At 36.5% G+C, this 16,318-nt stretch overlaps 1 protein-coding gene across 4 annotated transcripts in view; it reads left to right on the top strand.

The window, feature by feature from the left end:
• The window catches only part of Cdk14 (cyclin dependent kinase 14), a 556,731-nt gene that overhangs the window by 308,378 nt on the left and 232,035 nt on the right, over nt 1-16,318 (top strand). For all 4 annotated transcript variants that reach the window (XM_010609534.1, XM_033758509.1, XM_033758507.1 and 1 more), the window contains exon 8: nt 4,693-4,813. In XM_010609534.1, coding sequence (XP_010607836.1) covers nt 4,693-4,813 — 121 coding nt within the window. The remainder of the gene's footprint in view (nt 1-4,692; nt 4,814-16,318) is intronic.

Raw genomic sequence — 16,318 nt, 5'->3', positions numbered from 1 at the left:
CAATTAAAGCTGGAAAAAAAAAAAAAAGAAACGAAACATTATGTCAGGCCGGGGATTTCACTCAGCTTTTCCGACGCCTGCCTTGCAAGCTCCGGGACCTGAGTTCGATCCCCGGTACCAAAAAAAAAAACAGAAAGAGAAAACATTATGGCAAAGAAGAAATCGCCCCGGGGACTTTGGAATGGGAAAGAAATCTCAGTCTTCCCTTTCCCTTACTCCTTAACCTGCTCGAGGAACCTGGTGATCTCAAGGTCTTTCACCAACCTAACCACTCGATAGGAAAATGCAATACAAGCATTGCGCATGTTTTTGGAATCAAGTTGTAAAGGAGTCCTCCTAGAAATGATTTTGGAATTAAGAGCAAGGTGCTGTTTCCCAGAAGGGGGAATGAGATGTGTTGAGAAGCCAGCGTGGGGGTGACTTTCTTATAAAAATGAAAGCAATGTCAATCACAACAGTCACCTTTTCTCTTGAAAGAATTTGAATTTGTCAGATAGTCCTGTGCACCCAGTTTTAGTTGACTGCTGCTAATTCATCTTTCATCATTGTTAAATCCATTTTATTAGAAAGAAGCAAGTTAGTTTTGCCAATTCTTTCTCATTTCCCTAGACAAAGCAGAGAAATGGGAATTACCATTTCTGAGCCCTTCCGCTAGACTCAGCAATTTTCTCCATAGAATTAGATAACCAAGCTCCCACCCAGTTTCACCAATTACAAAAAAAAGAATGGAACTGGAAACTAACTTTATGTGCCTGGAACATAAAATCTCCTTTATATCTGTGTACAGTTGAAACAACTTTAGCTGCTCTTTACCTAAAACTGTTTACCAGTAAATACTCTTGCTCCTACTTGGGCATGTTTCCTCTGTTACTTCTGATTGGGGTTGTCTTGAGTACTGAGAGGACATCCTGGTGCCTGTGTCTTGTGGGGTACTGAACAGAGCCAGATCCAAAGCTCGAGGACAAGTATGAGCTAGAGGAAACATTTTGGAGGAAATCACTTGTGTGTGTCAGTTAAAAACATGGCATTGACCACAGTGACCTACAAAGGTATGCATTTGAGAATGCACTGGTTTCAGTGTATTTCCCTAGCAGATCAGACCCGAAGGAGCAAATGGGGAAAGCTCCGAGAAGATCAAGTCATTCCTGTCTCTCTGTTCTGTAGTAGAGAAATAAAGGGAGGGAATTTAAAATAAGAGAAGTAGTTGGCAAAGTCTGTTTGCAGCAGGGAGAACTACAAAGGCTTCATTATTTGATACTGAAGGGCTGGTCTGCTCAAGTAAGTTTTGGAAGCACTATCTTGTTGCTTATTCTGTGTCTGCCAAGGGGTAGAACCAGGGTGGATGCAGATGTTATCTATAAGATAACATCTCTGAACAGAGAAGAAAAGAAATTCTTTCCTTGGTAAGTAGCTAGCTAAAAGCTTCTTAGCTCCCCGCCAAATCTCAGTTGCTGCCATTCTGGTACCAGGTCAGCTTAACTTTGAATCACTGGCAGTACAGCTTCAGTAGCAGGATTTACCCCTCTACCTTGGGATCTTTCCTTCATTAGAAATGGCAAGCTTTAGAACTGTATACAGTGACTGTTATGTAAGGCATTTTAAGGACCATAGGAGTTTGTATCCCTTCTCCTTTACAGACCCACCACGGCAGCAACATGCAGGTAACCTATACTCATCTGCTTAGCATTTCACATGGCTCTTTGACTTTTAATTCAAACTAAACATTAATGTAAGAAGTTTTGATAATAACGTGTGAACTTCCTTTTTTTTAAAGGTAGTGTAGTTCTCTTCCTGTAGTGTAACCATAGCAACTGACAAGGACCAGAGAAAGAAAGCTTTCACACATGCTGTGCTAATTAATCCTGTCCTGCAGTTTTCACCTGGAGGATACAGTTTAATAAATTTTGCATGAGTAAGCGTGTTCTGATGCATGAACTGTATAAATACATATCATTATCTTTAACAAAAATATTTGGAAAAAATGTAGTTGTATGTTTATACCTCACAGTATTCTTTTTCTTGTCCCCCCACTTTGAGCCATTGTTTTAATAATTTGCTTACTCCTTGAAATGTTTGGGATTTATTGCTTTAACTGAACAGAAACAGCATCAGGGCAAAAACATTTTGTTCCTCAATATACAAGAAATTCCACAAAAATTATTTTAATTGGCTATGAATGTGAGATGATATGTTTTTTTCTCAAACAGTGCAGTAGACTGTATCTGAAAAATGTAACAACATTCTTCATTCCGTATGACACATTTATAGGCAAAACATTTTAAGAAACCCAGTCCTAATAGTTTAAAAAATTAGATAATAAAAGCACATCTTCACTGTTCTTTTGGGAAGTTATGTGGTCCTTCTGAATGAAATATGGGCATTCTTTGACCTGAGCTTGTAGCAGGAAGAGGACGATACAGACCAGGAACTTAACTATATATGTGTTCCAAAAGTATTTAACCAATTTAACAAACTCATATTTGATCTGAAATTAAATGTAACTGTTTTGATTTTTACTACTTCTAAGATATTTTGAGATATTTTTTCCTCTTTACCACTGGAAATTCCACAATATTTTAATAGCTAGCTTGGCCATCTCAGCTGTCAAAGAAAATCTCATAGTCTTTCATTCTCTTGTCCCTATGGCCTAGCTTTCTGACAACAGGACTTTGAGCAAACCAAATGAATCCAGCCTGGATGTTTTTTTTGCATCCCACTTGACTTGACAACACCACCTGGAATGAGTCAGAACCTATTTTAGGACTCACACTTAGCTCTTTGGTTTCTGTACAGAGCATAGGCAACTCAGGAGCTAGGCCTTCTGATGAGATTGTCAAATCTAGATGTGCTTTCCTATCCCAATTATCTTTTCTCTTGTTCACTTTTGCCTGTGTTGAGGTAGGATAAAACCTTACAGAGAAAAGAAATGAGAGTACTGTGGAAATCTTGCTGAAGATGATTATTCTATTCATTTGCAGAAAATTGCATTCCATAATTATGCTTGTATGTGTGTCATCTATGCATTTCAATATGTTTATACGCACTACCCAATTCATAACATGCTATCATTATCGTGAAACCTGCACTGTTGAAAAATGTTTAATTGTTATCACCGTTGAATTTATTAATTTTTGTTCTTACCAGCTGTCCTATTAATTTCAAATTTTACATGTAATACAGAAAATGGGATGCTGTACTTAATAAATTGGGAAAAATCATGTTCCTAAATATTGTGTAAATTTTTTAAAAAGCCTTAAAATGAGTACATTATGGTAAGCTTCCTATAAAATGTTTTATGTGCTCTTGGCATCATAATAGTCAATAATACCATAGACTTGTTGGGCTAATCAGCTTTCCATCACTGGGGTAGAATACTTTACAAGGAGGAGAAATTTAATTTTTCTCGTAGTTCCAGAGATTTGAGCTTGTGGGTAGTTGATTCTGCTGCCTGTGGGTCTGTGAGAGTCAGGATATCACAGCAGAGAGCAGGGGCTTAGCAGAGTCACTCACCCCAGAGCAGCCGGGAATCATGGAGTGGACTATGTCCCAGTATCCCCGCAAGGGCCTGCCCCCAGGTTCTTCCCAGGAGGCCCGCCTCCCACAGGTGCCATCCCCTCCTCGTGGTACCACTAGCTGGTGACCAAGCCTTTACTGCATGGTCCTGTAGGGGAGCCTCCAGACCCAAACTATAGCACTTTTCATTCACAAACATAGCCAGATAGGGATTTATTACATTTTTCCTTTTAAAAAATATCTATAGATTTTTTATTTTAAAAAGAATTATATTGCACAAAACTTAGAGACTTACTAAATTAAAAAAATGGATAATCCCATATCCACAGGTAACCAATGAAGACATTTAAATATATTTTTAATCCCGTATCCAATGATAGCCAATGAAGACATTTAAATATATTTTTGGTCAGTCTTTTTTTTTGTACATCAATGTTTATGGTTATAAGGTCAAACTACATATATTTTTCCACTTAAAAAAACATTGTGACCATTTCCATAGTTTTAAAAATTCTTAGAAGCCCTTTTAACGTTTTATATACCATCTCATCAGTATGTACAAAGGCTATTTGACTTTTTTTATTAGTTGCCTTTTCAGATGAACTTCACTAATAGGCATTTAATGAATATTGAGAAAACACTGAAACCACAAGAAGCTTTGAGACAGTCCTTGAGCAAAGTGTACTTTCTCCTCGCAGATTCACAGAACACACAAGAAAAATCAGAAGCACCGAGGAATCTTGTTACTGGAAATCTGTCTAAGTTTATAAATCCATCTTTTCTCAAAGTTGTTTAACAAGGAACCCTTTCTGATAACATTTAAAACTTTTTTAACTTTCAGAACTAGAGTTCTATGTAACATATTTTGAAAAATCCAGGACATTTCTAATCTTTCCTGTTACAGCCAACAGTTTTTGAATTACTGGTTTACTCTGTTGATATTTTATTAGATTTATGACATCATTGCATTATTTGGGAATATAAATAATTTAATAGTTTTTAGCATGTGTTCAAAACACGGCGACCACAACGTGTTTGCTTCAACATCCACGTTAACCTTGGCATCGTATCAGTGATTCTGTATCGCAGTGATGTTTGGCCTTTTAAAATTGCGAACATTCAAATTTAAAACTGGTACTCCTATTACCTCTTATGCTTTATATTTCATGTAACCCACAGGTCTTGCAAGAGCCAAATCCGTGCCCAGCCACACATATTCCAATGAAGTGGTTACCTTGTGGTACAGACCTCCCGACGTCCTCCTGGGCTCCACGGAGTACTCCACCTGTCTTGACATGTGGTGAGAAATGGAGCTTTTCCTGTAGCTAATCTGTGTGTGGTGCTTGGTCCGGGTCATGCCTAGACAAACACCCTAACTGTGGGAATGAAGATTGATGGTGCAAGGGTGTTGCCTGTGTGTGGCAGTGCGACTGGATTTTTAACATGACTGGTAGAATTCCCTAATCAGAGGCGCCTGCAGATGGTGTCTACTAATGGTTCTTGATGGACAGGGGCACAGACATTTTTCTGTCAGTTACTGTGGTTTTATCCCTAAGGGTCTTAATTTGTGGCTTTATTTTATAATAATAAAGTGTGTATCTCCAAACAGCACTAGAATTGGCAGTAGCAGGGAGAATGTTTTAAATTCACAACAAAGCTCAGATAAGTGGACTGAAAATTTTGGTACAACTGTTAAGCCCCAAATTGGGTCACAATATACCACTGAAAACTCTTGATACCAGTTATCCAAAGTGAAACAAAATGATTACTTTAAAAATATCATATATTTAATTTCAGTAGACTCTCAGTTTTATGCAGTGGTGAGGCAGAACTTAAAAGTTTATTTTATGGATTGCAAAGACCCAGCGATATTTAACATGTAATTATTATTAATGGTAAAACTGCTCTAAGCTCCCAAACAAGGGTGATTTAAATATAATAATAATATAAGATAATAATCCTAATTTTAGCACGCAGGATACACTCACTAGTGGCTGTTCTGCCTTTTATTCATAGAGAGGTCCTTTTTACTAGACTCACAATTGTATTATAAGTAAAATAATTCACATAGCTACTTTATTTTAGTAGTCGTCTTCCCTGAATAACTATGTTCCCATGTCTTTTGGCCATACATTCACCTCATATTTATGACCTCAATGAAACTTCAGCATGTGTTTATCTTACTGCTAGAAACTTAATTTATTGACTTTCCCCAGTAATCTTGGCTATGAGTAAATTAGACTGTGGTGAGACCTGGCTTCTTCCCATACCTGTTTGTCCCAAAATTTTATGGTAAGAGAAAAATCAAGTTTATTGCAATGTAGTACACAGAGGAGATTTTTTAAAATTTAGGTTCCAGCAGTGCTCCTAAGAATGGGATTTGAGGATCTGCCATGGAAAATATAAGCAACATTTTATGTATACATGGACATATTTATTTTTGTAAGTAGCTTTCAATAAAGGTGGAAAGGAATCTAGGTCACCAAACCTCCTTAGATCTGCTCTCCTGGATTTTGTAATGCTTTATAAATAAATCCAGTGCCATTTTCATGATACTCTAAGATTCTGCCAATACAGATGACTATCTAGCATTGAATGGATAAGCTAATCTATTTTTTTTATCACACTTCTTGATTTTTTAAATGGTTGTTTGCACAGTTAATGTTTTTCCTCCAAAATAGGTTCTTGATCAAAATAGATACAGGAGGACCCTGATTTAATGAACACTCAAGTTGCAGACTTCGCAGGTGTACTGTATAAGACTCACTTTGTCAGCTTATGAAAAGTTCTCCTGGAACAGAGGTTGTTCGTAAGTCAGGCTTACTGAATTTGGATCAGGTTCATGGGCAAAATAGATACTTGAATCAGTGGTTGCAGTGGAGGAAAAGGTTGAAATAAAGGCCAGTGAGCACATCAGAGTATCAGTTGCTAACTTCCTCATTCACTTCGTACTTTCTGCCTTTAACGGAGAGTTAGTTATACAAATAATCATTTCTTAAAATTCTTAAATTGTGGAGCATCTTTCTCAGTTTTTTTAAATTAAGGAAATCCTAGGTTGTTTTTCATTGAACTCAGTTCAAGACTATGTTAATATAGCCTAGTTTGGAAGCATTTGTAGCTTGGAGCCAGTTTTGTCTTACTTGGCAGTTCAGTTAGGACTGTACCCTCATAATCAGGAGAAACTTTCTTTTTTTTTTTTTTTTTTTTTTTTTTTTTTTTTGGTACCTGGGATCGAACTTGGGTCCTTGTGCTTGCGAGGCAGGTGGCAAAACCACTGAGCCAAATCCCCAGCAGGAGAAACTTTTTAATACACTGGAGGCTAATTTTTCATACACCTTTAAAATTGCTTTTTAATGTACAAAGACCTACCTGGAGTCTGACTCACTTAGTATGTCTGTCTCTGATGTATTTGTTTTCTAGTCTCTGCCTTTATTCTCTCCCTTTAATTGTGTGTGTGTGTGTGTGTGTGTGTGTGTGTGTGTGTGTGTGTGTGTGTGTGTATTCCATAAAGATGGCTGTGGTGCTTCCTGCCAATTTGCTTTGAATGGGCACATAATGAAAGCATAAGAAGACTGTTATTTAAGAGGTAGGGAGGAAAACTGATAGAAAATAGTAGACCGCAAATGCCCTTTTGTCTATATGCCAGTATCATTCATTGCCAAAAACCAGTAGCAAGTGTGTTAGGTTTGAGCAGCTTCTTCTGCTTATTTTCTCTTCACTTCTAAGCCCTAAAATTGAGTTTTGCCTGTCCTATTCCTGTCGTTCTAAATATGATTTCATTCCAAGCAATTTTTAAAAATGTATTTTGTTATTATGCTATAAGTCAGGTAAAACAAATGTGTTTTTCCAATTAGGGAGAAATTCACAGGGCAGTGATTTTTGTATGAGCAGTGACATTGATGCTATATATTCAGACACCTAGAAGTGGGAATATAATTAAGTCATGGTTCAGCTGCACCAAAAAGAAGTGCAAATATTATTAACCCATGGATAGTAGCAGGGAGGCAGGTGGCAGTAGTTTTAGGCTATTTTTACAGTTCATTTACCATCAGGGGCAGTAAGGTAGCAACTAAAAACTAACGATCCCTCTGCGGTGTTACATTTTCCAGTTTTCTGTTTAAATAGCCACAGGCTATGAAAATATTAATGAAGACACCGAGGCATTACCATTGTCAGCAAGTGATGAAAATCAGAGCTGGACTGTTAACGTTCTGCTCCTCTCATTCTCCAGCTGCACAGGGTGTGCGAATACACTCAGTGTTGAGAAATCCTCAGGGAAGATCAGTTTTTGAAATCTTTGTCTCCCCCCATAAAGATGAATTTAAGCAGAGGAATCAAATTGGACATTACCTCTTGTATAACTTCTCTTAATTCTTGGATTTTGTAACTCTTTGAAAGTCAGAGCATCGGAAATCATTGCTAAGCTTCTAAACCAAAAAGGCTCACCAGGTTCCAAAAACGACATTAGGAGGAGCACAGATGTAAAAGCAGCTTATCTGTGCGGTTTTGCACTTGCCAGGGAGCTCTGCTGTAGCTGTTGAAGTTGAGGCCATTGATCCAAATAAGCTTTATATGCCTAATAGAAGCTTGTAAGTGTATTTAGAGCTGCATTTGTTTTCTAACTCTGAAGGTGCTTGAGTAAAGGAATTACTTTTAAATATCAGATGACTACGTTATCTATAGCTAATAAATGATTACCTCAGCATCCTGGTGCTTTTGGGTATCAGCTATAGTGCTCCTCAACACAGTATGCGAAGACCGATGGCATGCCGGTCTCTTCCTTTCATCACCTTTTAAGAGCTAATTAACATATTAACTATGCCTGTCAAAATGTGGGGCAAATCATTTATAAATAAGCCTGTCAAATGTAATGAGACTGCATATTAAATCACCCGTTCCTCCATTATATCTTTGATTTAAGATTAAAATTAATTTAACATTGTAGCAGCTGGGTGGTTAGGAAAAAATTTCCATACTAGTCTTGATATGTAGAGCAAAGTCTATCAGAATTGATTTTGCATATATCAGAAAAGAAATTGCCTGTTTATTAAGAATTATAAAGCCATTTAGCATTGCTTTTGATTATATAAGCCTAATCACCATATATATTGGCAGTATACAGAATTCTGCCATCTTCTTTAATGATCTCTCTTGAAAGAAGCAAATTTATGTAGTCAATTTTCCTAGGGACTGTGAGTGTGAGCAGAGTCTTCATATATGGGTGGGAGGTCTAGTCCCAAAGACTGAGGAGGTGGTAGAACTGGTGGGTAGGAAAACAAATCATTCGTAATATGTAATAAAGTAGAGCCCAGGACAGCCCCACCAGCAAAAGCATCCCAAGAACTTGTTAGCAAAGCCAGATTGGCCCCGCGCCCCGATTGTGAATTTTCTAGATTCCTACTCACCCAACCTCTGGAGCAGGAGAGCCAACTTGGGACTGCTGGCCCAGCTTTAATGGAGGTTCCCTTCCCCTTGCCCTTCTGCAGGCCTCTTGCTCCTTTGCCAAGGCTCCTTACCACCTTTCTTTTGTGTTTTTTCCGCCTCTGCCCTCTGCCACCCTTGTGGACGAGGACCGGGTCCTAACCACAGTCAGAAAAGGGCAGTATGTACAGCAGCACACCTTGACCACTCACCAACTTTCAATGTTGTGAAAGTGTTTTGATTTAGAATTACATGAATGGTTTTGCATTAAAAAATTGTTTCCTAGGACTCAGCTATATTTGCCAGTGATTTAGGATTGAGAATCTTAAATGAACTTTGCTATAGCACCCCTTTGAAAACAAATTAGTAAAAATAAATAGGTATTTTCATTGAACACAAACTGTATTCTAAGCCGTTATGAATTTTAATTGCTTACATATTGTACTATAGCGAAAGAGAACAAAATCTACAAAGACTGAGTAGTATAGTTAAGGGGAAATAGTGACAACATCCAGACTCAAGGCCAACCTACTGAAAGCCCTCTCTCTTTACATCATATTACATAATTTCTTAAGATGATTTGTAAGGAACCCATCTTTATTTTACCACTAAAGTGATTATAAAACACAAAATTAAATTTGTTTTATAATTTGTTATACTCTGAATAACATTAGATCTTTAGCATTCCCATACAGTGGATAGCTTTCACCCATACTCTTTGGCCTGTGGACTGATTTTTTGTTCTAACATCAATCTTCTAATAGATTCTATGATGTAATTTTATTCTAGGAGGAATTTTTTTTAAATAAATGAAGACTTGAATCACTGGATTGAATACTTTTTCCTGCTACCAGTATCTGTGCTGGCATGTATTTTTCAAACTTCTATCCATTACCCATTTACCACTTCTGCTAAAATGAATGAGTTCATTTTAAAAAGAATCCAGAAAGAATGCGAGTCTGGGTCATGAGCTAATAAAGTCATCTCTCTATAAACACTGCACATTTACCCATTTATGAGGTGATAAGACCAACGAGGACATGTCTTAGTCATTGTCAAATATTACAACTTGTTAAGAGCTCTTGAAAGCTGCTCAAATAATGTATGATCCAGGTGAGTTGGTGTAGCCATGACAATGCAGTGGAACATAACAAAAGAGCCAGCTATGGTCAGAGGGGCATGCAGAGGTGTTTAGAAGCTGAGCCCATGATGGTGTTCATGGTTTCTGAGCCCACTCCCACTACTGAGGTCCCTTCAGATTAGTATAACCATATAGTTTATCTACATAAGATGACAAGGGTGAGCGTTAATAAGAATTGAGGAATTGTGTGTTTTATATGCATAAAACAAGGATATAACTGTGACTTAGGGTCGTTTCTCTCATAATACACAAAAGCAATAATTTTCCTAAATAATACTGGTCAGAAGAGATTGAATGCCTTTGATTGTTTAATTCACACCTAAGGACTGTTGGCTACAAACTAAACTTCTTTGCAACATGTTTGTATTATATTGTCTAATAATGAACATTCTCCCTAAGTACTGTTCCCTATTATATTATTATGGCATTCTAGAGTGGCTAGTGAAACACCAAGTTAGTGATGGCTTTGGAATGCTGAAACTAAGCACTTCTGTTTTTTCTGTCAAAATTGTAGTGTAGTTATGGTTATCACATCTCACTGTTCATTATCATATGTTTGTGAGAGAAATAGTGTATTTGTGTCTTAATATATTTGGTCTGCTAGTAATGATAAATTAGCTCAATGATAATATATAAAATAATACATTGTATATAGTCTTCACTACTAAATATTTTTAAAAGAAATTAAAATTTCTCCATTTTTTAATCAGTGTTCACAAATTTGCTACACACAGATTTTATATGACTTTTAAAGTTTTGCAGAATTATTAACTTAGAGGGACAGTATGGTGGATTGAACCCAGGGCCTTTACACTGAGTCATATCCTCAGTTGATTTTGTTACTTTAAATTGTGAGACAGGGTTTCACTCCATGACTGAACTACGCAGGCTGAGTTCAAATGAAACCTTCCTGCCTCAGCCACCTAGAGTGCTAGGATTATATGTGTGCACCACCACACTGGGCTCATATTAATCTTTTGTGTATTCAGCTGTCTCACTAATTTATAAGAATAACAAGAGAAAGTTACATAGGAAATTCTTTAGGAAATATAAAATTCTACAAATGCTGAAAATAATGATCTTATTAACTCTTGATGTGTCAATCAACCAAGCAAAATACATTGAGTCTCTGTTAGGATATGGTATGTGAGGGTGTGGATGGGTATAGAAAAAAGGGAGAAATGCTGCATTTGACCTTTGGAAAACTAGCAAATCTTCTGTAGAATTAAAATTTTTGACTCAAAATACTTTCCTCTTAGCATATGCATGTGAGTGTGTATACGTGTTTAGTTAGGAATATATATACCAATGTTCAAAGTTTAGAGAACATTGGATGTATGGTCACCCCTATTATAAGTTGTATACATATTCATGTAGAAATCTTTTCTCTGAACAACTCATAGCAGTGCTTTGCTGTGTAAAGAGGTGGCAGGCAGTGCTGTAATAGAAAACATTTTGAAAACCTTTATTATGTACCCCACCACTTCTTAGCTGAGTGACCACCTTAGTTGACTAAATCTGTCAGATTCTTTATCTTTAGTTTTCAATTCAGAAAACTGTGACAATGTGCACCCATGTGTATAGCAGCACAGTTTTATTATAGCTAAATCTTGGAAACGGCCCAATTGCCCAATAACTGGTAATTGACTAAAGAAGATGTGTTTTGTTTTTAATAAAATGGAGTACTACTCAGCCATAAAGAAAGACAGACTAGAGACATTTATAGCTAAATGGATGCACCTTGAGTCCATACTCTTTAAGTGAAATAAATAGGACACATGTGTAAATACCAAAAATTTTTTCTGGTGTGAGAAACTGAAAGTGTAAAGGAGGACCAAAATATATAACAGATAATGTGATATAGGAAGAAAATGTTCAATAGGCAAAGGGGAACTGGGGCAGGGGAGGAAAAAGATATCGAGAGAGGTATTTATTATTATAAATGTACCATTATACATCTATGTACATGCTAGGTGAATTGTTGATTTATTATTTACAGTTTGGGCAGAGTTAGAGTTTTCAGCGCTGGAGATCTGTTCCTTCATCTGCCACTGAAATCCTCATTCAGGTTAATGGAGAGAAAAAGATGGCCATATAGACTAATAAGCATTTATTTCACTTGTCTCTCCTTTGGTTCTGCTTAGTGCCTCAATAAGCTCTGCTGCAGTTCTTTATTTCCTCCACTGGCATTTAAGTTTTGGACTTAGTTTCATGTGCCGTTCTGGAGTATGTTAGGGATAAGGTGAGAAACGGTCAGACAAGGTCTATAGACCAATGACTTTTTGTACAAACTTTCAATCCTGAACCCCATACCCTATTTCCAGCTGTGAAACTCTTTGTCACAGATTTACCATCTGTTCCTCTAAATGTTTAACTTTTTCTGAATTTCTGTAGGTAAATCCTCTGACTATAAAGGGAAGTTATAGATGCCTGTGGTCTGCCTAGATGACCACATTTTCATCCACATCTTCTGAAAACAGGTCCTGGTGTAAAATACAATTTGAACCTTATTTACACTTTTAGTTCTTCACACCAGAGAAATTATTTAGTATTTATAGATGTGTGTGCTATTTATTTCACTTCAGAGTGTGGCCTCAATATGCATTCATTTAGCTATAAAAGAAGATGTGTTTTGTTTTTAATAAAATGGAGTACTACTCAGTCATAAAGAAATGTTTTCTTTAGGTTGGCTAAGGGTTTGTCAATTTTATTCATTTTTTTTTAAAAATTAACTCTTCGATTCATTTAATTTTTTGGTATCATTCTCTTAGTCTACACTGCATTGATTTCTGCTCTGATCTTTATAATTTCATCACTTGTTTGAGCTTTGGGCTTGTCTTTCTCTTTATGGCTGAGTAGTACTTAACTTTATTAAAACACACACACACACACACACACACACACACACACACACACACACACACATCTTCTTTATCCAGTTTCCAGTTGATGGGCAATTGGACTGTTTCCAAGTTTTATCTATGAGAAACTATGCTGCTATAAACATGGGTGTGCATATATCACTGTGGTATGATTCTTTTAATTCTTTTGGGAAGATACCCAGCAGAATCAAAGTAACCCATTTCCAGGAATGAATTTGGAAGTATTGCTTCCCTTTCAATTTCACTGAAAAGTTTAACGACTGCTGGCAGTAGTTCTTCTCTAAATGTCTTGTAGAATTCAGCAGTGAAGCCATCAGGACTTGGGCTTTTCTTTGTTGATAAATTTTTAATTACATTTTCAATTTCACTGATTGTAATTTGGGTGTTTAGAATTTTTGTATCTTCATTTAACTTTGGTAATTCATATATATCTAGAAATTTGTCCATTTCTTCTGTGCTTTCCATTTTATTAGACTGCAAGTTCTCAGAGTAGGTATTGATAATCCTCTGGATTTCTCCTGGATCTGTTGTGACTTCACCTTTTTCATTCCTAATTCATAGATCTGAGCCTTTTCTTTCCTCTTTCTGATAAGGTTAGCTAAGGGTTTATCAATTTTATTCATTCTTTTGAAAAACTAACTCTTCAATTCACTGACTTTTTGGTATCATTCTCTTAGTCTACATTGCATTGATTTCTGCTCTGATCTTTATAATTTCATCCCTTGTGTGAGCTTTGGGCTTGTATTTCTCTTCTTTTTCTAGGAGCTTAACATTCAGCATTAGATTGTTTATTTGAGCTCGCTGTTTTCCTTGTGTGGGCATTCACTACTATAAATTTCCCTTGTAGAACTGCTTTCATTGTGTCCCATAGATTCTGGTGTGTTGTCAAAGTATTATTGTTTGTTTATAAAAGCTGTCTAATTTCTTCTTTAATTTCCTCTGAGACCCATTGGTTGTTCAGTAGTGTTACTGAATTTCCATGTGAAGTTCTTGTGGTTTCTTATGCTATTTATCTCCAGTTTAATTGCACTGTGGTCTGATAATATACATGGGATAACTTCAGTTCCTTTGCATTTACTTAAATATGTTCTGTGAGCTAGTATGTGGTATATTTTGGAGAATGACCTGTGTGCAGCTGAAAAGAATGTATATTCTGATTTTGTGGGATGGAACATTCTGTAGACATCTATTAAGTCCATTTGTTCAGAAGTTCATTTCATTTCTAGTATTTCATTGTTGATTTTTTCTGGAGATGATCTGTTTATTTGTGACATTGGTGTATTGAGGTCCCCCACTACAATGTTATTACTGCTTATTTGGTTTTTCATGTCCCTTAATATTCTTTTTGTATAGTTGGGGGCATTAGTATCTGGTGCATATATATTTCTGATTGTCATCTTTTCCTCTTTGATTGTTCCCTTTACAATGATGTAGTGACCTTCTTTGTCTCTCTTAGTTAGCTTTGGTTTGAAATTTACTTTGTCTGCAAATAAAATAGGTACCCCTGCTTTTTTCCAGGTTCCTGTCATATGGAGAACTGTTTTCCATCCTTTTACTTTTAGTTTGTGAGTTTCTCTTTTAACTAGGTGTGTTTCTTGTATGCAGCATATTGTTGGATTTTGCTTCTAATCCATTCTGCCAGTCTGTTTCTTTTCATTGGTGAATTGAGGCCATTAACATTAATGGTTATAAGTGATGTATATTGACTTATTATTGTCATGCTATTTTCCTGTTGTTGGCTCTTTTTTATTTTCTCCCCTTTCCCTTGGCCTTGCCTGATGGATTTGATCTGTTGGGCCTCATGAAGTTGTGACCTTCATTGTCTTTTTCTAGGATATTGTTTAGAATTGTTTGGAGTACTGGTTTGGTATTCAGGAAGTTTCTCAGGTTCTCTTTGTCATAGAAGTATCTTGTTTCCTCATCAAATTTGAAAGATAATTTTGCAGGATGCATCACTCTAGGTTGGAGGTTGTTTTCTTTTAGGGCAGGTAATACCTCACTCTAGGCTCTCCTTGACTTGAGGGTTTGTGTTGAAAAGTCTCCTGTGATTCTGATGGGCTTTCCTTTGTATGTGATTTGTTTCTTTTCTCTATTTGTAGTATTTTGTTCTTCTTTTAGGTTTCCAAGATTGTGATTATCATATGTCTAGAGGGAGATTTCTTTTGATCATGGCTAGTTGGAATCCTATATGCCTCACTTATCTGTATGTCAAATTCTTCTGCTTTGTTTGGGAAGTTTTCTGTCATTAATTATGTCATTAATTAGATTTTTATGTCATTTGTGCTTTCTCCTATCATAGACTCCAATCAGTCTCATATTATTCTTCTTTGAGTCATCTAGGAGCTGTTGGATTGATTTCTCATGGTCCCTTACTTTTTATAAGATATCCCTCTTTTCATGGTCATGGACCACCATCCTGTCTTTTAATATCTACTATTCTGTCTTCAGATTGGCTCAGTCTATTATGTATCTTTCAGTAGAGTTTTTAATCTCCTGGATATCGGTTTGAATCTGTTACATAGATTCCATTTCTTTCCTATGCTGAACATTCATGGCTTCCATCATGGTCCTGAACTCATCTATTTTTTAATCTATTTCTTTTTTTTATAATCTTTAATCATGTCTTTCATTCTGCTTACCCTATCAGTAGCTATATGGGAAATTATTTCTGTTCTGAATTTTTCTAGAGCCTCACTTATCTGCTTTGAGACTTTTCCACCTGTTTTTCCTCAGAATTTGCCTTTGGTGAGCTGGAAGTCTGTGTTTGTGCCTTGCTTAAACATCTTCTTATTTCTGTTTTTGTTGTTGGTACTGTCTGTGGTTTAATTCCTGGATTGATACCTACATAATGCTTATTGTAAATATCTTTGATGCTTGTGTTTAGAACCCTTATGGAATGATTGCTTCTCAGAGGTGTCTTCCAGATATAGTGCTGGTCTTTAGGTTTCAAGTCTCTAATGACTCTGAGGCAATTTCATTTTCATTATACCAGGGAGCAGAACAGATTAGATTAATCACAACATCTTAGCCCAAGTGATACAGTTAGCAACACAGTAGCACCAAGCACAGATAAGAAAATGATAGTTTGTGGTAGTTATTTATCTATCACCTTTATCCGTGTGAATTAAATCAAAGTTGAAGACCTGCCTAAAATATGTTTATGGTGAATAAACATTCCATACAGCAACTTTACCCTTCAGGATGGTGAATTAGAAGGAGTTGGGAAGGAGGGATAGGTAGAAGGGTAAAGAAAGGTTAGAAGTGAGGCCAGCGCCCAGATTTAGCTCAGCAGTTCGGTGGCCTGCCTTGCAAACTCAAGGACCCCAGTTCAATCCCTGGTACAAAAAAAAAAAAAAAAAAA

The sequence above is a fragment of the Fukomys damarensis genome, unplaced genomic scaffold (genome assembly GCF_012274545.1).
Source record: "Fukomys damarensis isolate Sample0158 unplaced genomic scaffold, DMR_v1.0_HiC HiC_scaffold_4, whole genome shotgun sequence".
NCBI classification, from domain to species: Eukaryota; Metazoa; Chordata; class Mammalia; order Rodentia; family Bathyergidae; genus Fukomys; species Fukomys damarensis.
Note: the sequence above shows the minus strand (reverse complement) of the source record. Positions and strands in the feature narration are given on the sequence as shown.